Here is a 26303-nt window from a genome sequence, read left to right on the forward strand (position 1 = left end):
GCATCTTTGTTAACCCTGAGGGTATTCAGATAATCTATAAAAAGTTTCCCTCTACCATTAGGCCAGAGGAACTCTTTTTCTCTTCTGGAAAACACATCTTCCCAGAATACTTCTACTCAGCATTTCAGCTGATATATGTACATGATGCAGCTGCCAGAACACACCAACAAAGATTTGATGATGATCTTGTAGCTGTCAGATGAAGGAATAAATACAACAGATGCATCACCAAGGCAATGGCAGCAATGGAAGAAATGAAGCACAGATGTACCTAAGAAAAATCAGGGGTTTAATGATAAATTAGCAGGTAAGAAAGATAATAAAGAATCAGTGAGTTCTGTTTGACATAATTAAGATCTTTCCCACATGAGATTCTGTCTTCAATTAGATGGTAGCTATCGTGGGAGGAAAGTGTCAGCTTTAGGACTTAAGCACCCACCAGTAGCATTAGTCTGAAAGCAAAGTTTGGAATCGCATTCTTGGCAACACTCATTAGCACGTTTTTCTGATCAGCTAATGAGTTATTTTCTCTCATTCAGAATGAGCATCTGTGGAGTACTCAACACAACCCTTGGAAGTGATGCATCACAACCCAGCTGTTCTATGGCACTTTTCAAGTCATACAACCAATTTTTGGTACAAGAATGGATTTATATTTCCACTTCAGCCTTGATCTTCAGTGCTGACTCAATTTCCAGTCCACTCACAGGACTGCTCACGCAACTGCTGTTGTTGCTGCTTTATGTTTCTTTAAAAACAAAGTCACTCCATGTCCTGATGTTGCTGCTTTTTCACCTTGGCTATGGAGCATGAATCCAGTTTACAGGTTTCTTTCATTTCAAAACTCCAGCCACTCTGTCATATAAATACAGTTGGATGGAGAAATCTCACCACCTTCATGGCAATCATCAAAAACCTGCAAAAGAAAGCCCTGCGTCAGTAATTATATACGGCAAGCACAAGATAACTGGAAGTAACATGCTCACATGTTTCCTGCTTCTTCTCAGTGGAAAAGCAGCAGTCTAACACAGGCCAACATCTAGGAATTCCAATGCCAGCTCTGAGGAGGAGTAATATAAACACAACAAAGCAAAACAGACCCCACTATAGTAAACGATGCACACTGGCAAGTTTCACCTACATACCAGTTTACAATCCAAGCAGGAGAGGCCAAAGCTAGACAGAAATAAGTTAGCTTGTTAAAAAACATAAACAGGCAAACTTGGGATCAGAAAATATACTAATATAATTTAGAATGGACCACTTTTGACAGCACCCTTTCACATACATCCTGTCTCTTCAACGGACTGTAAGTGGTAAACATCCTGGGCTAAACTGAAGCACCTGCCTCTTAAGACCACAGCTAAGGCATCACGGGTAACACTCGTAAGCATAGTAGAAAGCCACGAGGATCCCTCGCTGGCATAACCTTGCAACATGATGGCTGGCTGTTTGCAGGATTGTATTCAAAATCTGCATGCACCCACCACTTATTCATATAAAGAAGTGGTTACTTACAGGGCAGAGTCCACAGGGCGTCCTGACTAATCCAGTGGGTTGTATGAGAGGACTAACAGCTCTGTACAACTTCATCTGTCCATCCACACTGCCTACCGTCCCTTCCTTTGCAGCAATAATAGTCATCTCCACTTTCCCATCATATATTAGTGTATTTAAAATGGTTTCAATGTCTTCCATTGACAACTCAACCTAAGAAACAATTTGTAAAATAAATATTAGGAAAGACACATGCCAGTAAGTCCTGCAAGGAGGAAATAAGCAAGCACCACGAATAACAAAGCCTTAAGAGTTCTAACCTAGCCCAGATAAAGGCACCACTCACGCTGGGCACTTTACGGGGTTGCGCAGACACAAAAAGAAAAGCAGATGCCAATACCTCCTACCTCCCAAATGCTTTTGGATTATACTAGCCTTGGCTTATCAAAAAGAACTTTCCTATGAACCTCAAGTGTCTACATCATCCTAGCATGATACATTTCCAGTTTTACAGGAAAATAATTGTGAAAGAAGAAAAAGAGAAGACTGATGAAGATATACCTGTTGATGGTGACCAATAATTGCAGGCTTTTTCTCTCCCCTAAAACTGCTTTAAGTGCATGGGCAAACTTGAGAGTAATTATGAAATATAAACCAGTTGAGATTGTTAAAGGACAACTTACTCCAATTTCCATCAACAAGGATGTGAATGTTAGCTCTTTTATACATTTTGAAAACCCACATGTACAAACTATCCTGGAATCCCACGCAGCACCAATGACCCTCCTCAAAAAGCAATAAAGCAGCAGAGCCCACTTCCAATATAGTGCTCTACAGTTACTGAAGCACTCATTGGACCCTCACCAAATTTGCAGGACCCAACTCCTGCAGCTAGTCATGCACTGAGAATTTTGAGAATAGTAAAATGAATCTGTTCTGACCTTACTGATACCCAGTTCACAGATGTATTTCCACACCTCATGGGATGAGGCAAATGAGCTGTTCCTCTGTATCATGGGGTTCTGTTTGCTCTCTCGAGCTGCTTCTGCCTGAGAAAAAGCAAAGATGAGCTATAGTCAGTACTCACTGCCAAAAGCCTCCTTCGTGGTTCCATCTGAGGCAGACTGAAATATAAAAGTTGATTTCCAAACTATTTCTAGGACATGTTTTTTATTTAGCATTTACAGCTATATCCTTAAGACCAATGCATGTGAGATAATGCAGTGCACAACCAAACATAATTTTACACTAAATATGACACAAAGTTTACACAATTATTTAGATTAATATGATGGAATATGAGCATCTGGGGTTTTTTTGACACAAAATAAGTTTCTGATGTACCTAGTGTCAGTTAAAATACATTTTGATGAAATAGAGAAATCTGTATAGGACTTATTTAATGGAGAGCAGGCTTCTGCAGTTATACTAGAGAAAACTGTATTCTAGGCAGAGCTGACTGACTAGTGCCTTCCATCCTCTAAGAAATTAGGAGCCCTGCAGGAAAAGCAGTGAATTTTGCTAGGTTTTTTTGGTCCTCTGCCTAGCTTATCACTGGACCTTGGAGATAGAAGGCTTCAATCCCTGTACAGGGTGTGAAAATATGCATTATTAAAATGCAACATCATCACAATTGCAGTGACAAACACAAGCCAGTACAGAGTTGCCGACCCAGTTATAACAACGGCCAACACTTATGGAAAACTTACTGGTTTTATAAAGAAAATAATTACTTGCACAAGACAAATGGAAGGCGACTTTAGTAGTGGCACTCACCTTACTCTGTAGAAATTTAAAACACTGTTGATTTAACACCTCCACAAATTCAGACTCAAAGTCTTGGTCACTGTACCAAGCCCCACCAGTCACTGACCGGTCAGGCTGCAGGTTATATAGCATATACACCTTCTTCTTTGATGCCTGTTAGAGAAAAGTGCATGGGTCTTAACATCTGAAAGTCTTCTTTAAGAAACGAAGATTTAAGAAGGTATCTGCAAAAGATAGTTCATTACTCCTAAAACCTGGGGCATAGCAATCCAGCTGACTTGAGCTATCCTTAACATGTTTGACCCACAGGTAACATGGAGATAAAAAGAAAATCATCTAAATGATTTCTAATAATTTTATAACATAGTGTTAAAAGAGAGAATTCTACTAACAATGTCACACAATGCAAACCTCACTGAAGAAGATATTAGAATTTGATTTTAGCCTACTGACTCTAATCCTCCTTAACAGTTAAAAGGGGGCAGGAAAACATCTTCAGAACACAAAGACAAACTTAATGGAGAAGCTTTCAAGTGTTTTTGCAGGATTCAACCCATGCACTGATGATAGGAGGACCCTTACATGATTAAACCCTACAGCTAAAGTTAGCCCTTGCAAGCCCACTCCTTACTGCCACACCTAGACAGGGTGAGTGGGAATGTCGCTTCAGTCAGACAGATAAAGGACAACAGTCATCCAAATGACTACTCAGCAACTGCTCACTGAAGTAATTTTAGCAGTGTTACATCCCCTCTATGACTAGATGAAGCCAACATCTCTCACAAGAACATGAAAAAGCTACTGCTTCTCTATGTCTAACTTTATCCCCGTGTTATTTTTATTTAGTAAATTATCCTCACCTCTCTCTCCCCTTGCCCCCCCAAAACACGCACACACACATGCCAAGGTATTGCCTCCACGATGCAGATGAGACTGGCACATAGAAAAGGCACACAACATAAAAATTCCAAGAGTTCACAAACAAATGGTCTTCCTAGTGTACCAGGCCCTGCAACAATATAGAATCTCTGCTGGAAACCAGGAGAATGTCCAGAGAACATACTAACATCAATGATTTGTAATGAAGCAGGTAAGGGAAAGCAGGATGCTGTATGAGCATTACAGTGTGAGAAAAAGAATGGAAAAGTATAAGCCCTACTCTGGTACGCAGACTATTTGCACATAAGAAAGTACTTGAGTAACTGAAACAAAGCAGAGGAACCAAGACTAAAACAGAATCAAATGTCTTAGAAATTATTTAAAGTAAACAATACAAATCCAGTATGAACTGGACAACTGAAGGGAGTATCAGGATCTCCAAGGCAGAGGAACTTTGCAAGGTCACTTGCAGCTAGGTAACCACATCACTAGTCCCATATAAAAGGCTGAGATTGCTTCAGCATCAGAAATACCACACTGTGGTACAGCAAAACTGAGACCAATGCATAAAAAGTCATTACAGGAAGGTTGCTTATTTGAGTGGAGAAAGGAGAAAAGGGTGGTAGGAAAAAAAAAAGTTAAGAAACAAAAAAGTAGATATAAAAATACGAGATTAAGAGAGGACAGGATCTGCAGACACTAGGAGTGTGGATGCGTAGACAGCAGAAAAGCTGGCCAGTGGACCCAAGCCCATTGGAATGCTGGAGGAAAACCCACCAGACTCTTCCCTAGGTTTATGTCCTGAAGACCAGGTATGGAAGCACAGAGAAAATAGTGACAGAACTGCAGGTTAGTAGCAAGCAGTGCAAGTAGTTTGTGAAGGGTAACAGAACTATGACAAGTCGTGTGCAATAAAGAATGAAGAGAACTAAAACTGCAATTTGATAGTAATGATGTGTAATTAGTAGTGGTGGGAAGAGTGATAGAACTGTATATTAATAGTGATGTGTTTATTAATTAGACTATTAATCAGCTTGTTAGTAGTACGTTGATTATTTAGTAAACATTATAGCCTCTCATATCTGTTGCACCTCAGACCTGCACACTAAAGGCAGAGTGTCAAACACTGGTGCATAGTCAGTGAGAAAGCTGGAGGAAGAATGAGGTTTCTCTGCCCCCCGTCCCATGTTCAAACATACATAGCGTGCAGCAAATGTTTGAAGTTGTTTAGAAAAAAGTTACAAAATACTCACTGCTACAGATTTAACTGCTTTAATTAGCTTCTTGCTTTCCAAGTTTTTCAGTATCTTGTTTATCTCCGTTAAAGGCAAATTACTTTTGTATCTAATGTCCCTGCTCCAAATACCTGTTTAAAAATCAGAGAAGTGAACAGAAATGAAGAAACCATTTGTTTCTGTACATACTTACAAACCACAAGTCACATCACAACATTACTTCTCTCACTTGACAACCATAGGATGTATCCTCAATCCTACCACTCCCAACAAAAGGGGGCAAGGGACAGAAGGGGATAGAACAAAAAAACCAAACCAACCGACAAAACCAAGAAATGCATACCACAGCCACCACCCTGTCCTTCTGTCCTTTACCTCTCCTCATAGAAAGTGTTCTTGCATTTTTAGGTAACTTGTGTTTGCTTCAACAGAAATATGACAGCCAGTTCTAGATGCCATCTCTCAATCACAGTGTGCAATGACTGCTGAGAAAGCTTAGTTACTAGTGGTTTCTGCTGGGAGTACACCTGTTAAATCCAATATAGATACCACATATTCTTTTAAGTAGTGAGTGTTCCGCAGACTCCTCAACTTGACAGTCCCATAAATAATACGCAATCCACATTTCAAATATTCTGAAAGAGTGCCCTCCCCAAGTCAATCAGAACTGGTTATTTTAATAGAGAAATATGTAATCTTCTGTTCTTAAAAAAGTGGACGGACACATGGAACATTAGCTACAGACCCAGTATGGGGACTCTAAATTTTGTATTTGTATTGTCTGGACAAGCATTTAAAAGTTTGGACAGGAACAGTTCCATAAGTAAACGGAGTTGGTACCATTCACAATTATAATTTATTTAAACTACCTTTGTTGCCTGCATCTTCTATAATTTGGTAAACCAGCTTCTCTTGATTGTCAGAGCCTTTCATTTTACTGTAAAATAAAACAGACATCAGGATTTTTGAAAGGTCCAAAATTCGAAAGAAAATGGATTTGTTTTAAACTGAAAACACGTACTATGAAAAAAACAATGCACAAAGGAAAAAAAAACGCTACACAATAAACCAGCCATTGGCAAATATAATACATGACACTAAACTTCTCTGGATCAAGCCAAGCTTGCCAGTGAGAAGCCACAGTAAAGAGAAAAGAGCACAGTATGAAAGAAAAGCGACTAAGCAGGAGTCACTCAACTTGTCCTAACAATGGGGAATTCGAAGTCACGTATTAGCACAACTGTGGAAGGTCAAACGCAGCGCAAAGCATAATTTAGAATAATCTGTCTCTAGACAGAACGTCTACAAAGGGTAGTAGTGTGCTCCCAACTCTGAGACATGCCTTTTCACTGGTCTAAGAAAGACTGAACTCAGCAATCTTTTTTTAAAGCACTTGAAAGAGAGGATGAAACGCCTGCACTGGGGATAACTTTGAAGGATGCTTCTTTCCAGAACTATGTCTAGGCATCTTTTACTCAGATTTACACAGGCATCACAAGACATGGTTTGAAGGTTCATTTTAATAAATCAAAGAGCATGAGCAGTTCAAGTGGCCTCCTGGAACAGCTGTAAATAGGAGCGCTGACCCTGCAACGTGAGCAGTGAGGAAGACCACAAAACCGCAGTTTGCAGATGGTATGGTCAGGCTTCAGCTGGATTTCACCTGAGCATATACAAATGTTTGCACAAGATCACTGCTGCCATCTGGACCAGGAACTCTGATAGCAAGTTAGAACTGTAGTCCCACAGCACCCTCTGTTCAGCAGAAGCCACTGTACCTAAAACAGTTTTCAGGAGTTGAGTGTACCCTCCAGAAACAAGCAGTCATGTTCTGTAACATCCATGTTACATGCCTCTCAGGAACACAGCACCTGAGTTGCAGAACTGTGTTCCAAATATATTTATCCAGCAAACATGAGGCTTACCTTGCATTTTGAGACTCTTTGATTCTATATAGGAGACCTGCATTGCTCCTGAGAAGGTCCAGTTGTCCCTAGGAGAGATGGGCACAATGCACTTATTTTCCTTCAGATAGCTTGTTTCAGAACATGACAGGAATCTTCTGACATTCTAAACTAAAAACCTTATTTTATGTCAACTGACTAAAGAAAAGGGAAAACTAACCACTGGAAACAATAACACCCGTGAGAATATTTTTTCCCTGCAAGTGCAGCAATACCCTTGAGAACACTTTTTTCCCCAGCAGTATTCATTTATCATCAGCTATCACAAGTAACAAATACAGTTCCCATCCCTTCCCACAACATCTATGTACCTCCTACTATTTCTCCTAACTTCCACCACTGCACAAGGGAGATCAAGTTCTTGTATACTTCGTTTTCCCTTTCCATCAAAACACTCATTTGCACAGCTACCCAGATATCACATTGGAGCTTTACTGCACAAGTTCTGAACAATTATGAGTACCAGTAGCAAAAGTTCTATCTTTTACTAAGTAGAGACAACTGGAAAACTGCCAGCCAGGATTGGTAGTGCCTCTCAGAGGCAAATTACCAGCACCACTCACACATAAAACATTTGTTTTGCCCTTGACACTTCTGCCTAGAGCAGGCAAATTCTTATTTTCTATTTTGAAGAGGCAAGCAATTAGAGAAGTCCAACAGCATAACTGGGCACAACAGCATTATCTAACATTCACTCTTTCATTGACAGCCAATCACTTCCCCATAGTTACAGCCTTGTTTCTCAGATATGCATTATGTGGTTGATTGAGGCTCACACCTCAAGATGAGACCCTTCACTGCTTTTCCACAGATGAAGTACTTGCAGCTTATCTCAAGTGAAGTACCTGATGCTTATTAAGGCTGAGCTCTCACTGCAGTTCTTCCCCATGTTTGAGGTACTTACTAGATCTCCCCACACAGCCCCCATGCCCTAAGGCATCTATTTTACACAAATTCTAGAGACTTAACTATCTTTGAAACCTCACTGTTAGCTAAGCCATTCAAAAGTTATTGAATACAAAAGCTCACATCCAACGTCCTGATAAACTTCATATCTATAACAGAAAGACCCAAAAGAGATTAGATTAGCTCCAGTGTCACCTAGTATGGTCCAAGCTAAGAAATTTCAGTTATTAAAAAAACCAAACCCAAAACACCACACCTTGGTCAGTTTGGATACTTTCCAACACCCCTTTTTCTGAGAAAGCTTCTCTTTTCAACAGTGCTCTCTACACTGCACCACTCAGTCGGTTTTATCTCCTGATTTCACATGCCCACGAAGCAGCTAGCTAGGGAATGAAAGGAATCTTGATCTTTAAAGACCTTGGACATTTAGCTGATACTCATGTTTATGCCACACTGAACCAGCAAGACTAAACAACTACTCTCTGTTCCTGAAGTGGCAGAAGTAGTTGACAGTGATCCTCATTCCTATCTTACTTAGTCTGACTCCTGATACAGTAAAGGAAAAAGCCCAGTGAGATGTGGGAAATTTATAGAAGATGCAAAAAAAGCCCTGGAGATGTTTCACCTGCTTATTATCAGAGTAATCCAACAACCTTTGGATTTTGTGAGGGGTTTGGAGAAGACCTTCACATATAAAAGCATGAGATAACATCAATTCTTTTATCGTTAGCTAATTCATTCTCCATCATTAATGGGCCTTGTGGTTATCACCTGTGGCCGCCTTACCACCTGCTGAACCACTGCAACTATACTTGCACCCAACTGTTACATTAGACCATTGTATCACATTCTGCTTTACAAAGTAATACACAAGGAAAAGAAGAACAAAGAACTTTAGACACATCAAAACACTAATGTGGTACTCCTCAGAGGTACCTTCCTCACGTAGAAAGACACAAGGATATACACATTCATGGTAACTTTGTATTAGAGAACAGAAAGAGTAAATTGAGGTAAGTTTTAACTGGCTTTGGCAATGGTAAGTGCTTATGGCAACCGAAAGTAAGTTATGGTAATTGTACATGATGGCAAATGTCACTAAATCCGATGAGATTCATTTGCTAGCCCTGCCCAACAGGTTGCTACCATGCAGACTGTGTGTTCAAAAAGCTTCGGGTTGGCTGAAGTAACAGGAGGAAGGTGAGATCACCCTACCATTGAGAGCAGCCTGTTGATAGCCATAGCTCGCTGCTGGGCTTCCATGTGAGGCATATCATTCTGAATCACCTGGTCTGTGATGCCATGAGGAAACTGATGACACAGCTCGATAATCCTGGGAGAGGATGAAAGCAAGTTTAAAATCATGTTCTGTTGCATCCAAAACCAAACAGTATTAGAGTCAGAATGGAAGAGAGGGAAAAGAACAACAGTTCAAGGAAAAAGCACCCATGAACTGTTTCTGTCATATCTATTGAAGGAACTTAGCATTGCTCTCTGTGCTGACATATACTCCTCTGCAACTGCTGGACAAACTACCTTGACTCTCCGTGACAACACTAAACATGGTGTTTCTCCATTTTACTTTTATGTTGCTCTCATTAAGTATATGGATTTAAAGCTCCCTGTACAGTTTCATTATACAAAAAGTTCTGATGAACTGCTAGCAAGTCAGAGAATGCAAATACAGATGAAATACCATTTAGAAACCATTAAAGCAGAGACGTTGCAATTCCCCTTTGTAAAATTTTCAAATAACAGAAAGACACCGGGGCAGCTGAAGGTAACCTGACCCCATTTCTCACTACCACCTACGCACCTCCCATCCTGTGATGGATGCACTCAGCCCCCTAACCAAACTCACAGTAGTTTGGTACAGGCTCCAGAGGAGGTAAAGGCCTGAGCCATAACCAGGCCAAGAACTCCTCTAGGAAACCCACAAAGGAGCAGAGTGACACAGTGAGCATCAATGCATATCAGCTTGGAACACCAATCATGCGATTAACACATGAAACATGTGAAAATCACATGTTTTTTCCAAGACTCATTTATCAACGAACAAAGACAGTTGTGGTACAAGGAGTCTCATGAGTACCTTTCACACTGTATGCAATTTGACTACAAGTCGACCACTTTATTCCATAAATCTGACAGCCTAAGTGAGCCTTCTTTGAGCTCTCCCCACTAAGCACGGCTGCTTTGAGCTGGGACACCACTCCTTGAGGCAAAGAGACCTTTTAGCAATGATTGATCTTTGGATGAGTCCAATTCAAGTTCTTACAAAATTCCAACTGGACTACACACCAGGTGACTCTCCCCTTGAGCAGGGATGCCTCTCAAGGTTTGAAATTCCTTACCTGAGACTAAGAGATCCTTCTTTACCCAAGGCAGAGGGACCCCTTACTTGCAATAGACCCTCAGTAAGTGACTGACAGCATGCTGAATTAATACTAATAAAACTGATACTCAGTATTATTATAAACTTTGCACAGATCATTCAATTAGAAATAAACTGTTGTCCGAGACTAAGATCAGATCTAGCTGCACCTAAGCTCCATCAGGCACTTAGAAAGCAAGGGGATCCACTCTGAACCTCGAGACTCTAATGGGATAGTCTCCCTTACCCTCTTTGCATCTCCAGTCTCTGTGCAAATCATTCTAACTTGATTTCCTTTGCCGGTATCTTCCATGTAGTAATACTGTGAACCTTGCCATCGAACTTTGTTAAGTCGCACTTTTACAAACTCATATTAAAACCACTTTTGCTAATACCTCTGGCAGTGATCCTTTAAGCGATAGAAATCATTCATACGTGACACAGCCACAGCACTAAAGACAGTGCCCCCTACAACAGCAAGCCTCTCCTTCAGGATCTATTTCTTGACCACCACCACCCCCCAGGGTGTCCTACCTACCCCCCCCGCATCTCTGCCGCCTCCTACCCCCACCCCAGACACCTACCGCCCCGCCTCCCACCGGGGCGGCCCCCAGCACCTGTTCTCTATATCCATGGGGTCGGGGACCTCCGGCTTCACCTTCACCTCCGCCATGGCGCAACAGGCCCACAGCGCCGGCCGCGCCGGCAGCCCTCACCCGGCCCGTGGGCGGCGCGGAGAGATGACGTCAGAGACGCGCGGCGGAGGGGGCGGGGTCGGTTGCTAAGCGGCGGGACGCGGACCAATAGACGGCCGCGCCGGCTGGGTCCAAGGGTGGGAGGGCGGGGGCGCGGCCGGGCGCGCGGCGTCGGTGGTAACGGGAGGGCGGAAGGTGGGGGGGGGGGGTCGGGGGAGAGCGGGGATCGAGCGGGGCGGGATCGAGCAGGGTGGGCAAGGGGCTCTGTGGCAGGGATCGAGTGGGAACGGCAGGGCTGTGGGCTGGGGTCGAGTGGGGTGGGCGAGGCTGTGGGGTGGGATCGAGGGGGTTGAGCAAGGGCCTCGGTAGCAGGGATCGAGAGGGACGGGCAGGGCTGTGGGGTGGGATCGATGGGGTGAGCGGGGGCTGTACGAGCGGGCGTTGAGTGGGTGGGCGAGGGTCTGCCATGGGAGCGCGTGGGCAGGGCTGGGGAGGGAACAGGATCGAGTGAGGTGGGCAGGGCCGTGCAGCGGGACGGAGCGGGGTGGCAGGGCCGTTACAGTAGGGGTGAGGTGGGCTGTGCCGTGAGGCGACGGGAAGTACGGCCTGACCTGGCAGGGCAAGTGCAGGCAGGGTCAGAGCCCAGGCTGGGGCAGGGGCCGGGCACGCTGGCAGTGCCGGCAGGGCTGGGTGTGTCCCACCAGCGATGGGCTCCCGGGAGGCTGAAACGGGGCATTGTGCTTTTGGTACAGGTGTGCCAAGAGCAGGCGGGTCCTTGAGGCAAAATACTCTCTGCCCCCTCGCGCGAGGTAAAGATCTGATCCACCCCTCGCCGCATCTCCCGTGCCACTGCGTGCAGCCGAGAGCGTCTGGCTGATTGCTGCCCACCCTCCTTAACCGCTGTTCCGGGCAACCCAGCCCAGGAGATGGCAGCTGCAGGCAGCGCTGTGGCTTACCTCATCATAGCCCCAGTGAGAGCGTGGACTAACGAACACCTCCCGTGCTGAATCATTACTGTCTGCGTTGACGAGTAGCAATAAGAAACGTCTCTGGAGAACTGAAGGATTGGTTACAAAACGAAATCCTTCTAGTGCAGACATGTTTCCTGGCCCTGAGTATCAATTCCCGAGATCTGGAGTACATCTCTTTGTATTGTAAAATGTTATCATATCCAAATGCAATTTTTCATTCTTGAAGTGTGTGACATGATAATGACTATGTAGATTATTACAGAACATGTTTGGCACCTGTTTTATAGGTATATTCTTAATGCACATGATAGCTGAGATAAGCTTAAGTAATAGCTGTCTTGTTTTAGTCTTTTTCAGGGTATCTTGTATATATTCAGATGGACACAGTGAAAAAGAGGCTGGTTCCACATCTGCTATGATTAGGGCGGAGTTACTTCGCTGTTACTCCTACCTGTGTCACTGATGTAGGATGCTGATGCTGTTTCATGTGAATACATGGAAATCAGCCTTAAGCAAGGAAGGTCAAAGTGAAATGAAAGCGACAGTGCTCATCTCAAGCTTTGTGCACAGTTCTGAGACAGGAGAATAAGTCAGAAGTGTGACTGTCATTAGGGTCTTGCTCCTTTTCAGTGTGAAAATCATGCAGATTTTAATGAGAACTAACAGTTTAAAGAATCTGGTGGTTTTTAAAAGAAACAGAGACAAGGAATCACATTAAAAACTATTTCTCAATTCATTCTTCCGTTTAGAAAAATTATCTGCCTTTCTGGTTTTCTTTTTTAAAGATCACTGCTGTGAAAAATGACAGCTGGCTCTGTCTCAGTTCCTCAGGTCATACCACTTCGAATCCCTCTTCCAGGGAAGTCTAAACATGAAATAGACACAAATACTCTCATAGAAATAAAATCAGGTATGAATAAGAGCTTTGACTCTTTGTAAAAGCTTTTCTTATGTGTTGAAACTTTTAGCCTCTATATTTTTGCTTCCCTTTAATTATGATTTTTATGAGTGACCACTTTCTTAAGGAATTTATAAAATTAACTGACATGTTTTGATACAGCAAATATACATACACTTAATTTTATGCATTCAAAAAATACTGTCATGAGTTGTTTCATCAATGGTAGCAGTCTTAATTGCTTCAAGCTGTTGCATTTCACTTTGGCTGCAAAACCAGCACTTGAATGTACCTTGTACCAGGCTTACCTGAATAGCTTTCCTTACAATTTTTAAAATGTTACCTTTCATCTTGGGAAAAAATATCTTTTCTGTCATTGGAATGGACAAACTGTTGCAACGTTTTCATACAAAACTATTGCACAGCTACTTTATGAAGAGAAATATTTCTTACAATGAACTTGCATTTGTTGAATAACTAATTATTTTTTTTTGTTTGAATAACCACTAGTTTTGGTCCCAAACATTCAGTCATTTATGGAACTGCTTTATTTTGTTTATGTGAGAAAAATTAAGCACAGTAGTGAGCACTTTGAAGAGTACAGCTTGTTTTTCACAGGTTGAATACAGTTTGGCTAATTACTTTCTCTGTGTCTTTCAGATACACCTGAGGTCTCTATTTATTACACTTTAGATGGAAGTAAACCAGAACTTATTAGGAAACCTGGCTATGGAGAGAGTAACACTTTTAAGTATAAGGGTCCTATCATATTACCAGTTGGGAAAATAATGGTCAAGGCACTGGCAGTTACAAAGTAAGTGTCCTGTTTTATTTTAGTTGTATTTTGGCAAGGGACAGATATCCCAGTCATGGCTTGGAGTCATGTTGGTTAAAGCACTCTACACCTTGCAAGTGAGATGCCCCTTTCCCCAGCCAGTTTGCAATCTAAGTGATCTTCATGGGTTGCACTGACTTCACTTTCTCATAACGCTTTTTATCCATTAAGTGTTTGTGTGATTGGATTATCTCCAGGATGTTTATGTCCTGGGCTGTGGATGTAGGTCAATGATCTGTAGAGGCTGTGGGTGAGAAACTAATAAATATACTAGATACAAAATATTCTTAAAGCTCATCCTTTTTGAGTGGGATGATCAGAAATGCCAGAGGAACTCATATGGTGTTTTTTGGAGTCATCCAGTGATTCAGCAGATTTATAGAAGTTGGTCTTCCCAGGAATTTGCTTAGTTTCTCCCAAAAGAGCACAGAATGCTAATCCTCACATCTTAAGTACAATGTTTTATGGGTAAGGGTAAAGTAAAAATACAATACATACAAAGAAAATTGGATTTTGCTTCACAGCCACTGACTTTCTCCAAACTAACTTCATGCTTAGAGACAGAGAGAGGACACATGAATTCTCTGTACTTTGTTGTATTCTCTTTTACTTTTCAGGGAGCAGAAACTTTCACTCCAGTTGGGGATTTGTGCTGGCTGTTCCCTGCTATTAGCACCTGCAGGTAGCCTTTGCTTGTGTCTGCACAGGTCTATGACAGCATTACATTCCCTGTGCAGGGACATGCAAAACCTAGGCCTATATGTATTTTTGGATATCACTACCTGGATTAACACTTGTTTCCGCTATGGTTTTCTTAAGATGTTTTCAGGTATGCTAAATAGATGCTCTGGAATGACAATCCTAAATGAATGGTTTGGGCATTTACAGCAATTTCAATGTTACTGCTGTAATTTAACGAATAGTAGAGAATGACAGTTGTTTTATCAGATAAATAGCGTGCTACCTGCTGTTTGACTAGGAAAATGAATATGGTATTATGAACAGAAGAAAAATCTTGTTCTCCTTTATTTTCTGCAATGGTGGCAAACACTAGTTACCCCAGAAAGCAGACACAGGAGTATCAAGAGTTTTACATGTAAAAAATGTTGAGGAATTAAAGTACCCATATATTTTATTTGTAACTTCTTATTGTGAACATTTTAAACTTTAAAAAAAAAAACTAACAAAAAACCCTAACCAAAACAAAGCAGTAGTTCCTGAGAGTATTGTCCAGGATTATACTTATCAACTGAAATAATAATGACTTGCAAGCTTGGAAGAGATGTTCCAGCAAATGAGCCATATACCTCAGTGATTTACTTGTTGCTGCACGTGGGTTTGTGGCATGTATATAGCTTTGTGAACACTGATTTTCAGGGACTGCAGGGAGAGTACAGTTGTAACAAAGGTGTTTCTGGTAGAGTACAAGCAACCAAACATCCTTTTCTCTGTTGAAGACGATAACAAGAATTTCCTAAAAGGTATTGCCACACAGGTAAGTTTTAACAATTGTAACCCCCTGTGTGAATATAAAATGTTGTATGTATGATATTAGTTAGAGATTAAACCTTGACTGCCTATACTTTCAATATATTTTATTTTCTCTGTTTGCCCATCTTTGCTGTCTTGGTCCTTTTCTCTTTTACACTGGTCTTTTATGACCAGTTCAGGTCAAATATTTAAAAAATACATTTATTTATAATTCAAGCTTTTCAAATGCTTGCATTGAAAACAGATACCGTAACCATGTACTTTAAAAATCATAACAAATAATTATAGCAAGAGAAGATCAGAGCAAAACCAAAAATTTCATTTGGAATTCAGATGGAATTACTTTTTAGGAGAGGGAAGGCATAAAGTTTACTACAGAACCAAAGAAGAATGGAGTGAATGTGGAAATCAAGTCTGCCTGGAGTGAAGCATCCCAAGATTTTCAAGGTGTAGTATTACTTCATAAAACTGAAATAAACTTCTGTCTTAGCTGAAAATAGTGTAAAGTTTTCCTCTTGTATCACTGGTAAAATATGGGTAATTTTAAAACCACCTCAGAAGACAGAATATCCTCTGGGAATTCCAGTTTTGATTTCTCAACATTGCAAATAGGGAACAAAAATTACCTTCCATACATTTCACATTACCAGTTAAAAACATATTAAAATATCATTAATTTCTTGGCCACAAAACAAGGCCCAGTCTGTACTTCCATTTGTACCAGAAAATGCTGTTAAATTGATGGGATTGAAAATCCTTTTCAGAGTTCTTTACTGATACTTGCTTGCAGTAAGATTCCAAAATAAATACACAAAGCAGAAATGAAAGCTCGACCCAGATTTTTTCTGAAGATAAAGCCTGTTATTCCATGGTAACGGCAACGGGACTGTTTAAGAGCAGAGAATCGTATCAATGTTTACTCATTAATTTACTCTTAGGAACTTGGGGTTTTTTGAGCATGTGGGAAGGAAGCAACTGGGAAATAGAGAAAAATACAAAAGTAAGGTCTTTCAGAGAGGAATGAGCTTGCTTCTAGTGTAATTCCATGCAGTTTATTTGAACCCAAAATCTGGATGTCAAATACACTTTTAGATATTGGAATTTAAAGCAAGAGTATGTAATATTTGTGTTAATAATGTTAATTGCATGAAGTGAATGACAGTAGAATAACCAGATTGTAATTTTAGACTTGGAAACAGAAGGAAAGACTACTCACAGGTCCCTGCAAGGACCACAGCTCTTTGCCAGTCATTTGGGAACAACAGAGTACAGAGAGGAATCCATCTCAGCACTACCAATAGAGTTGTTACAGGTAAGAGGAGGGATGTTAAGGAAAACTGCAAAAGGCTGTCATCAGAACTGAACTTTAAAAAAATAAAGATGTGAAGATCTGTGATCATGCTCATATAATCTTGCAGAAATTAATGCCTTTGGCTGTATTATATGGTACTAATTTAAATTTACTGGCAATGACACAATAGTATAGAAATGCCCAAAGCAGTACGCAGTTATCAGTAAGGACAAAACCAGGCAAAGCAATTTAACAATGCTTACATTCCTATTATTTATCTTCTAATACATTACTGAATCTTCAGTTAGCAAATACATACTGCTATATGTTGGCAAATTGATATTTAAACTTAATATTCAGTAATGCTGTCTTGGAAATAAATAGCAAGACGTTGATTTATTTTTATTGGAAGAAGCTGTGGATCCTTAATGCAGCTAATGGGGGAATCAAGTGTATTAGATATTCCTTAAAGCACTGCATTTCAGTGCAGTTTGTCTCAGATAAAATCTTTAGCTGATTTTGCTACTCTTCTATGCATTTTGCAAATATTCACTTACCAAGGCTGAAGAATTATCTTTATTTCAGTTTGCCCGTTCTTCTGCAGTGACTAGCCGGAAAAGCTTAACAAGCACACAAGTGGCAAGGATCCAGAGGGAAACAGATTTCCTCAAGTAAGTGATTTCTCCCTTTAACATATTTGTCCTTGGAAAGTAACTGAGCAATTGCCTTTTGCAACCAAGTTGATAATATTGTGGGCCTGTATAAAAATGAGGAAAGCAAAGACAGACACTGGCTCATAACAGAAGAATGTGATCTAGGTTGGCCTTTCAAAATTCTCTCTTACATAAAGTCTTATTTACATCTCACCATAAACAGTTATCAACTATCTTATCATCCTTTTAAAGAGAAGAAATTCCTAACACCTGTAGGATGAGAGGAAAAGCCATCTTTTCAAATTAGAGTACAGCCCTCACTGCTGCAGGTGAAAACTGCTCACCGGAGCAGTCTCACAGAACATTAGTGCTTATCAGTATTGAATGGGTTATTTGATCTACATCAGTGGTTCCCCATGTTGCAGCAGCGAGGTCTGATACAGATTGTGTGTCAGGAGCCTTTGTTTACCTCACATGATGAGGAAGAAAGTATGAAACTCCATGGCAGCCAAGAGCTTTCTACCTTGCAAAGCTGTTTATAGTTCAGAACCTCATATCATGGATGCTGGATGTGATCTGACGGACCACCACAGCTTGGAAACAACAGCTGAGAAATCAGTGGCCTAAATCCTGTCACAACAAGTTCCAGATTACTCATTATTATGCAACAGTACAATACCAAAACAAGCTCAGCCAGTTTTCTCTCATTTTCAGATGTGCACACTGTTCTGCACCTCGCCTGTCTGACCCCTTTGCTCACTTCTGTCAGGAATGTGGATCTCCTATCCCACCTGTGCCAGTACGTCGCTTTCCACCCCCTGAAGGAGATCAGGTCAGCACAACATTATAACAAACAACAAATCCTCCTTGGAGAAGCCAACTACCCCAGCAAATTACACATGCAATGCTATGCATTGAATTCATATTTAGTCAAGCTTTTGTTTGGGAAGTTCTGTTCCGATTGTTTTATTTTGTTCAATACCTTTAGCGGTGGACCCGATATAATTCCTAAATGATGGGCAAAATTAACCATAGACTGCTTCAAGTGCCATGTATTTTAATAAGGATAGCAATGAAAAAGTAAGTTGTGTCTTATTTGCCTGTGTCAGGAAACATTACCAAATTCAGATTTCCCCTCATCCTGCAACAACAACCATCGCATCTTCAGGACCTGCATATGCATCTTATTCCAGTGCTAACTAGTGCAGTTAGTTAGTTAGTAACTACTGCTTGTGTCATAGCTGTAGAAGATCCATCTAATATGCATGAAACCTTAAACAGTGGCACATGTGGGCATATGCCCACATAGACCACTGAGTTTTTACAGTGATACCTGTAACTGTCTTCTCTAAGCTCTTCCCAAGAGATAATAACTTGATCTTACAAGTCAGTGGTGTATTTTTTTTCTTTATCATCAGAAAGGTGTCTTGTCTGGAGCAATGCTGTAGTTTCAAGTGATGACTGAGAATATTCACCACATCTTTTGGTTAGGTTCATAACTAAAAGAATTTCAAACTATCTGCACACATTTTATAGTAGCATTTTACTTTTACTGAAAATTAACTTAGTACCTTTCTGGCATATTTTTAGTAGTCGGTAAAGCATTCTCTTTCCAGTTGTCTTTATATTTTCTCAACCACCTTTGATCTTTAAGGATCAATATCAGCATCTGTTGCTGTTTCCAGTGACTTTGCTGCTGATGTAGACTCTAACTGGGAAAATATTGAAAGTCTCATGATAAACTTAATGATCTCATTATGGTCCTTAACATGCTGTGACATGGCTTTTTCTTTAGATGGCACCATGTCTTGAATGCAGACATCTCGTGCCAATGAATACACCTACTTGCATTGTATGTGAGTCACCAATAGCTCCACAGCTGCAGCCCCAAATGAACATCTGTATAAAGGTAATTGAGAATAAATATAACAAAATAGCAGTTTACCTCCTGGCATGCATTTTTCTAACAGATGACTTCATTATAAATATTTTGATCCAGCTTGGGTTTATATAATTACATTATGACAGCTTTAAGAGTTAGTAGGATTAAAACCACCTTGAACAGAAATAATCACCATCTAAGCTCAGGAAGGCATGCTGAAGAGTGCATGATATAGGAGTGTGAATGATAGGAATGCATGCACTTGTGTTCATTAGAGAGATGATCCTATGATTTATGGCCTTATTACTACTAAGCATTTGAAATTTATTGAATATGTCCTCATTACTCTGCTTACCTCATTTGATGGTGAGTGCTTAGCTCAGATGGGCTGGCAGGACTGGTGCAGGGGGTATATACCCAAAACACTAGAGCGCAATCGTAGTCAGTGATCCAGAAGTGTTCCTAGTCTTAACTAGACAAAATCTGCCCCACAAAATACTCCCTACCCAGGGGTATGGGTACCCAAATAGGGGCCCTCCTCGATGCCTGTGGTCAGGGGGAGGGGTGCGAAGAGGAGAGGACTGATACTGCATGCCCACAATTGGTTGCAAAGCTGGTGTCGGCAACAAGGTTTTGGTTTCTATGAGAACAGGACCCTCTTTGAGGATCACCATCTCCTTAGGAGAGATGGGATTCACCTCGCAGGGCAAAGGTGTCTTTTCCAGCAGGAGTGCTGGGTTATTAAGAAGGACTTTAACCTAGAAACACCAGGGGAGAGAGGTTACCAGCAGCCCTGTGAGGGAACGATGGACAGGGCTGACAAGTGAAGGGTCTTGGGTGATGATGACAAAAGGGGATACTTGATCAACAAAATAGGGCTTAAGTGAGGTCACCTCAAGCATTTCTTGAGAGGAAGTGCCTGTAATACAGCATCATTGGGGAAACCCCCCCAGAGCCTCTCTGTGAAATCAGCGTGCTGGGGTGCCTCTCTGAAGTGTTTGTACACTAACGTATGCAGCATGGGGAGTAAACACAGGGAATTAGAGATCTGGGTACAGTTGCAGGACTGTGAACTTGATGAGACTACAGGGACGTGGAGGGATGGCTCGTGTGACTGTATGGGTGACATTGTAGTGGGAGTCTGCTTTAGGCCACCTGACCAGGAAGAACCAGTGGATGAGGCCTTCTACAGACGGCTAGAAGTATGCTCACATTTGCAGGCCCTGGTCTTCATGGAGCACTTTAAGCCCCACCAATAGCTGCTGAAGAAACAATGTAGCAGGGCATAAGCAATCCAGAACTTCCTGAAAGTATCAGTGACAACTGCCAGGTGATTGAGGAGCCAGTGCAGAAGTGTGTTGTGCTGGGTATCATACTTACAAGGAAGAAGGGCCTTGTTGGGGATGTGAAGGTCGAAGACAGCCTCGGCTGCAGTGACCACAAGAGGGTGGAGCTCGGAACCCTGGGAGGAAGGAGCAGGAGCAAACAGCAAGATCACAGCCCTGGACTTCAGGAGAGCAGACTTTATCCTCTTCAGGAATCTGCTTGGAAAAGTCCCATGGGATAAGGCCCTGGAAGAAAGAGGGGTCAAAGAAAGCTAGTGATGATTCAAGGTGACTCAGGGTCACCTTCTCCAAGCTCTAGGGCAGTCCATCCTGATGAGCAGGAAGACAGGCAAAAGTGCCAGAGGACTTTTATGGATAAACAAGGAGTTCCTGTCAAAACTCAGATGTGAAAAGAAAGTATATGGAAGGTGGAAGCAGGAAGAGGCAACCTGGGAAGGAATATGCAGAGATGTTGTTAGGAAAGCCAAAGCCCCTGTGGAGTGGAATCTGGTGAGGGATGTTAAAGGCAACAAGAAGAGATTCTATAAGTATATAAATTCCAAAAGGAAGACTAGGGAAAATGTGGATCCACAGCTGAATGGGATGGGGGACCTGGTGATACAGGACATGGAAAAGGCTGAGGTACTGACTTCAGCCTTTCACTTCAGCCTTTACCAGTAAGATCAGCCTTCAGAAATCCAAGGCCATGGAGGCCAGGGAAGAGAGTCTGGAGGAAGGAAGAATTAAGCTGTGATGGAGGAGGATCGAGTTAGAGAATACTTAAAGAAACTGGACATAGATAAGTTCATGGGCCCCTGTTGGGATGCACTCACAAGTGCTGAGGAAGCTGGGTTATGTCACAGGGATCATTCAGTAATCTTTGAACAAACATGGCGATTGGGAGAGGTTCCTGAGGACTGGAGGAAAACAAGTCTCATTCCTACCTTCAGAAAGTGCAAGAAGGAGAATCCAGGGAACTACAGGCCGGTCAGCCTCACACCTCAATCCTGGGAAGATAATGGGGCAAGTAATCCTGGAAATCATTTCAAGACATGTGAAGGACAAGAAAATCATCAGGCATAGTCAGCATGGATTCACAGAAGTGAAGCCATGCTTGACCAATCTGATACCCTTTTAGGATGAAATGACTGGCTCAGTAGATGAGGTGAGAGCAGTGGATACTGACTACCTGGACTTCAGTAAGGCTTTTGACACTGTCTGCCTTAAGATTCTCACAGAGAAGCTGCTGAAGTATGGGCTGGATGAGCAGACAGTGAATGGATTGAAAACTGGCTGAACAGCTAGACCCAGAGAGTGATGACCAGTGGCATGAAGTGTAGCTGGAGGCCGGTAACTAGCAGTGTAGTCGAGGGGTCAGGACTGGGTCTGATCCTGTATGTCTTCATTAATGGACTGGATGATGGGGGAGACTGTACCCTCAGCAAAGTTTGCTGATGATATAAAAGTGAGAGTGACTGGTACACCAGAAGTTCATGCTGCCTTCCAGAGGGACCTGCTGGAGAAATGGACTGACACGAACCTCATTAAATTCAACAAGGAAAAGTGTGAAGTCCTGCACCCAGAAACAACTCCCTGCACCCCCCATGCTGGGGGCCACCCAGCTGGAAAGCAGCTTTGCAGAAAAGGTCCTGAGGGTCTGGTGGACACCAAGTTTACCACGACCCAGCAATATGCCCTTGGGGAAAAGAAGTCTATGGTATCCTGGACTGTGTTTCAGAAGTGTGTTGCCAACAGGTCAAGGGAGATGATCCTTCCCCTCTACCCAGCATTGCTGAGGCCATATCTGGAGTACAGTGTCCAGTTCTGGGCTCCCCAGTACGAGAGACATGGACATACTGGAGAGAGTCCAACCAAGGACCACGGAGTTGATTAAGGGACTGGAGCATCTGGAGGGAAGACTGAGAGCTGGGACTGTTTAGCCTAGAGAAAAGAAGGCTCAGAGGCAGTCTCACCAATGCATATAAATACCTGAGAAGGAAAGGTTCAAAGAAGACAGAGCCCAGCTCTTTTCAGTGCTGCCCAGTGACAGGACCAGAGGCAATGGGCACAAACTGAAACACAAGAGGTTCCATCTGAACATCAGGAAACACTTTTACTGTGAGGGTGACTGAGCACCTGCAGAGGTTGCCCAGGGAGGTTGTAGATTCTCCGTCCTTAGAGGTAATCAAAATCTGTCTGGACATGGTCCTGGGTAACCTGCTCTAGGTGGCCCTGCTTGAGAGAGGGGTTAGACCAGGCGACCTCCAGAGGTCTCTTCCAATCTCAACCATTCTGTGATTCTGTGATAATTGCAAGGGAAAATTTTTGGAAAAAGAAGGATGCTGAAAGTATATCAGTGGCTGAAGACGATCAGATAACAAAGGAGACTCATAATCTGAAGCAGTTATCAGCTTGATGTCAAAGTAACTTATAGACAGTTGGCCCAAATTTGATGTTTTATGGTAGCCCTGACATAGGTGCAAAGGCAGACCTGAACTTTTGGTGGCAACTATCAAAATATTGGACTCATTATTCTTAGCTCTGGTGGAAACTCTCTTATTAATAGTGACTGTGCTAAGATCTTTTAGGGCACCCTCATGGTATATTATAACAATAATTATTATTCTTGAAGATACTGGTCTATCTGTTTTCTATGTGTGTGGTGACTAAGCAAACTGGCACTAGTATATACAAAGCTGTGGAAGTATTGATGCTGTGTCTTCTAAGGGAACTGTACCATAGTTTTTAAAAAATTGTCACCAAGATGCATAGATTTGTGATGACCAGGCAATATGGCCTAACTAAAGTCTGAAGCCCACAGCACAGATTTAAAGGAGCTCTTCAATCTGCAGGGTTGAATAACCACAGCACTTTGTAAGATCAAGTCCTCTTCTTATTATTGTTGTTCACAGTTTTCAAATACTATATGAAATGTATTCTTTCTCTGTTTAAAAGGGCAAAGTAATTTGTCAGGCATGTGGCACAGGAAATCCCCTTCACCATAAACACTGTGTGACTTGTGAAAGGAAACTGCCTGAAATGCAGATGGTAAGGCTTCTTGCATCAATCACACTAGGGTTAATCAAATCAAAGCAAAACATTCTTTTTCTTTGGAAAACTGAAGTCATATCCCTGTGTCCCTATGCTACAAAAGCAGAGATTCCCTCCCCCATGCCATATTCAAGCCCAGTACTCCCACAGATGCTTCATCACAAATGTCCAGCTAAACATAAGTGTATTGTACACCTTCAGGTTTCTCCTGTGGAAGTTAGGATTGCAAATGCCATTGTGAAAGCTCAGAAGGCTCTTAGAAAATGGGTAGTCCTGACTCTAAGAATTCTTGTTTGTGTTCAGATTATTTTCAACTGCAATAGGAAACTTGGTTCTATACATCAGGAAGATCATTCACATTGATTTCAATTATTTTGTGAAAATAAAATATTATTTTACATTATTTTTCTTATCTCCATTTGCTGCTTCCCTTACATGCATACAGCTACCATGCTTGTATTTGGCAGTGACTCTGCACAGAGGTGAGAAAAGCAACAGAAAATGTTCCCCCTAAAACTGCTGTCTGTTTCATCTCCCCATTTAGCTTGCTCATTTGGTTTTTTAGAAGAATTTTACTTTCACTTCTGAAAAGCCTTGTATGAAAACCTTACGGTACATTTCGCTTCTCCAGGTTGTGGTAAATACAGAAATGAAAGAAGAAAAATGATATGCAAGTTAAAATCTTCTGGTTATAATGGGAACATCCTAAGTTCTAGGACTGTCAGTAGCTAAAGGCAAAGGTCTTTTGTATAGCTGCTGAGGTGTCTTTTCATAGGGAATTTCAGTGGGAATCTATACTTACCTAAGATAAACATATGTTTAGCTTCTTCACTGAATGTAGATATTAATATGTAGCTGCATATGTAGTTGGGCATAGGACTTGAATGATGAGACCTGTAGTAGCTGAAAGTTAAATGCTTACTAAGAATTATTAATAGTAATCAGAAAAAATACTAATAATATTGATTAATTAGTGATAACCAATAGTGATTCCTGCATAATTAGTAATAATGCAAATATTAATGGCTATTAAATAATGTAGATTTAGAACATATTTAGACTTGTGCTCTTGTAAGTTTTATTTTCCAAATGAGCTCCCAAATTACATCGTTCAAGATGCAGTGCAGGCCACATGAAAATAAGGCTATTTTGTGTTTGCTTACTCGCTGTGTGGTGTCTGCAATCAAAGTAATTTTCCTTGGGTTTTGTTCATTATTCATAGTTCTGACTTGCAGAGAAAATAAACTGCATAAACCCTGAGGCAAAACCTAACAAAACATTTTTAAGACCTATTTGTCCTAACTAGGATCTATACTCAACCTCTAGAAGTTTCAGCTGAAAAAATCTGTTTTCTTTTGCACACCCATACAAGTTAATTGTAGTAGGAGAGCTAGATAATATGTAACTTGTATGAGGTAAAAGAGTGCAAAAAAATATTTATTTAACGAATACCAAACTGAGAGAAAACTCATTGTCTCAACACACTCTCCCTGCCATACTACTACAAAGAAAGGTACAAAGAAAAATGCTGGTTGTGTTTTGGATTTGAAAATGTAAGTTTATCAGCAGAGAAACCTCCCTCATAACTTCAAATGTACTTATACATGGGGCCATATTAATAAATACTCAGTCTAAAAGGACACCGTTGATAAAGAATTCTTTTTTTGCGCTAGTTCTGCTAAAAATATTTTAAAATTAATTAATGTCACATTTTACTGTGGTTTTGTAATGAAAAAAATTACAGGTTAGATCCAAGTCAGTCTGTTGCTTATCCTAAATTGAAATAATTTTTTTAGGCTGAATATTACTTTATATTATCAAAGTAACTTGCTTTACTCTCTCCCCTTATTTGGCTTGTGAACTTCTCTTCATCAGTATTTTCTCCCTAATGCTTGTTTTGTTTTATTAGCCCATGTTTCGAGGAGACACCCCCCCGCCTTACCACAGCCAGCAAAAGAAAACAGTTTCATGCTCAAAATGCAATCGTGTTAACCAATGTGATGCCCGTTTCTGTGACTGGTGCGGAGCCAAGGCATGTGCTCTCGGTGTTTGTGTTGACAAATCTGTTTTACTCGTCTTCAAACTTCTGTTTGCAAAACTCTTTGTCAGTTTGTACACAGCTTATTATTATCAAAATACTTGCTTAGAGCACATAGGATTATATAAAGAAAAAGGTTTAGATGATGTCCTGACCCCACATCAGTCAGTGACTTAAGGGTTTAGAGATGTAAACAAATTATCATGGGCCAGTGAGCATCAGCTCATTGCATCAGCTGAGATGCAATAGCCATGTACTCTGCCAAAGTCACTTATCCATCAAAGGTTAAACTATAGGCTAACCTAATGCAAGTTTTCCCATATCTACTCTGGGCAATGATCACCTATACAGGCAATTACCAGAGATGAGATGATGCATGCACTTTTTTTTGGCTGAAAGCCTCATTAACATTAAGACAAGTACTTAACTGCTGCTCAGTAGAGCTTTCGCATTGTACAGTCAATGTAAACAATTTCCCCTGGCATATATTTTTATAGGTATATGTTTGAATCTCAGATCACTTTTTTTTTTTTTTTTTTTTTTTTGTGAGC

General features: G+C 41.3%; 2 protein-coding genes across 5 annotated transcripts in view; one reads left to right on the forward strand and one right to left on the reverse strand.

Annotated features, from left to right (window-relative positions):
* Positions 1–268: 268 nt before the first annotated feature.
* On the reverse strand, positions 269–11355 carry POLR3F (RNA polymerase III subunit F). 3 transcript variants are annotated; one of them, XM_074897442.1, is made up of 9 exons: positions 11240–11355; positions 9464–9581; positions 7304–7371; positions 6248–6315; positions 5397–5509; positions 3274–3417; positions 2439–2546; positions 1519–1710; positions 269–916 (listed from the first exon to the last, which is right to left on the reverse strand). In XM_074897442.1, exons 1-9 carry the CDS (start codon positions 11293–11295, stop codon positions 839–841), a joined length of 945 nt encoding a protein of 314 aa, XP_074753543.1. In that variant the 5' UTR covers positions 11296–11355; the 3' UTR covers positions 269–838. The 3 variants fall into 3 exon arrangements, with proteins under 3 accessions (XP_074753543.1, XP_074753544.1, XP_074753546.1); XM_074897443.1 differs by having other exon boundaries at positions 11281–11346; XM_074897445.1 differs by lacking the exon at positions 3274–3417.
* Positions 11356–11916: 561 nt separating this feature from the next.
* Positions 11917–26303, forward strand: part of DZANK1 (double zinc ribbon and ankyrin repeat domains 1) — a 29082-nt gene continuing 14695 nt past the window's right edge. The window contains exons 1-11 of one of the 2 annotated variants that reach the window (XR_012632938.1): positions 11917–12126; positions 13112–13198; positions 13847–14000; positions 15399–15516; positions 15863–15959; positions 16700–16824; positions 17389–17474; positions 18171–18288; positions 19252–19365; positions 23619–23711; positions 25624–25746. Coding sequence is in view for 1 of the 2 variants with exons in the window: in XM_074897441.1 (XP_074753542.1) it covers positions 13090–13198; positions 13847–14000; positions 15399–15516; positions 15863–15959; positions 16700–16824; positions 17389–17474; positions 18171–18288; positions 19252–19365; positions 23619–23711; positions 25624–25746 (1137 nt within the window). In the remaining variant the exon portion in view is untranslated. Of the gene's footprint in view, positions 12127–13073; positions 13199–13846; positions 14001–15398; positions 15517–15862; positions 15960–16699; positions 16825–17388; positions 17475–18170; positions 18289–19251; positions 19366–23618; positions 23712–25623; positions 25747–26303 lie in introns of both variants that reach the window. The other variant, XM_074897441.1, reaches the window with a different exon arrangement.

This window comes from Athene noctua, chromosome 1 (genome assembly GCF_965140245.1).
Source record: "Athene noctua chromosome 1, bAthNoc1.hap1.1, whole genome shotgun sequence".
In the NCBI taxonomy this organism is placed as follows: Eukaryota; Metazoa; Chordata; class Aves; order Strigiformes; family Strigidae; genus Athene; species Athene noctua.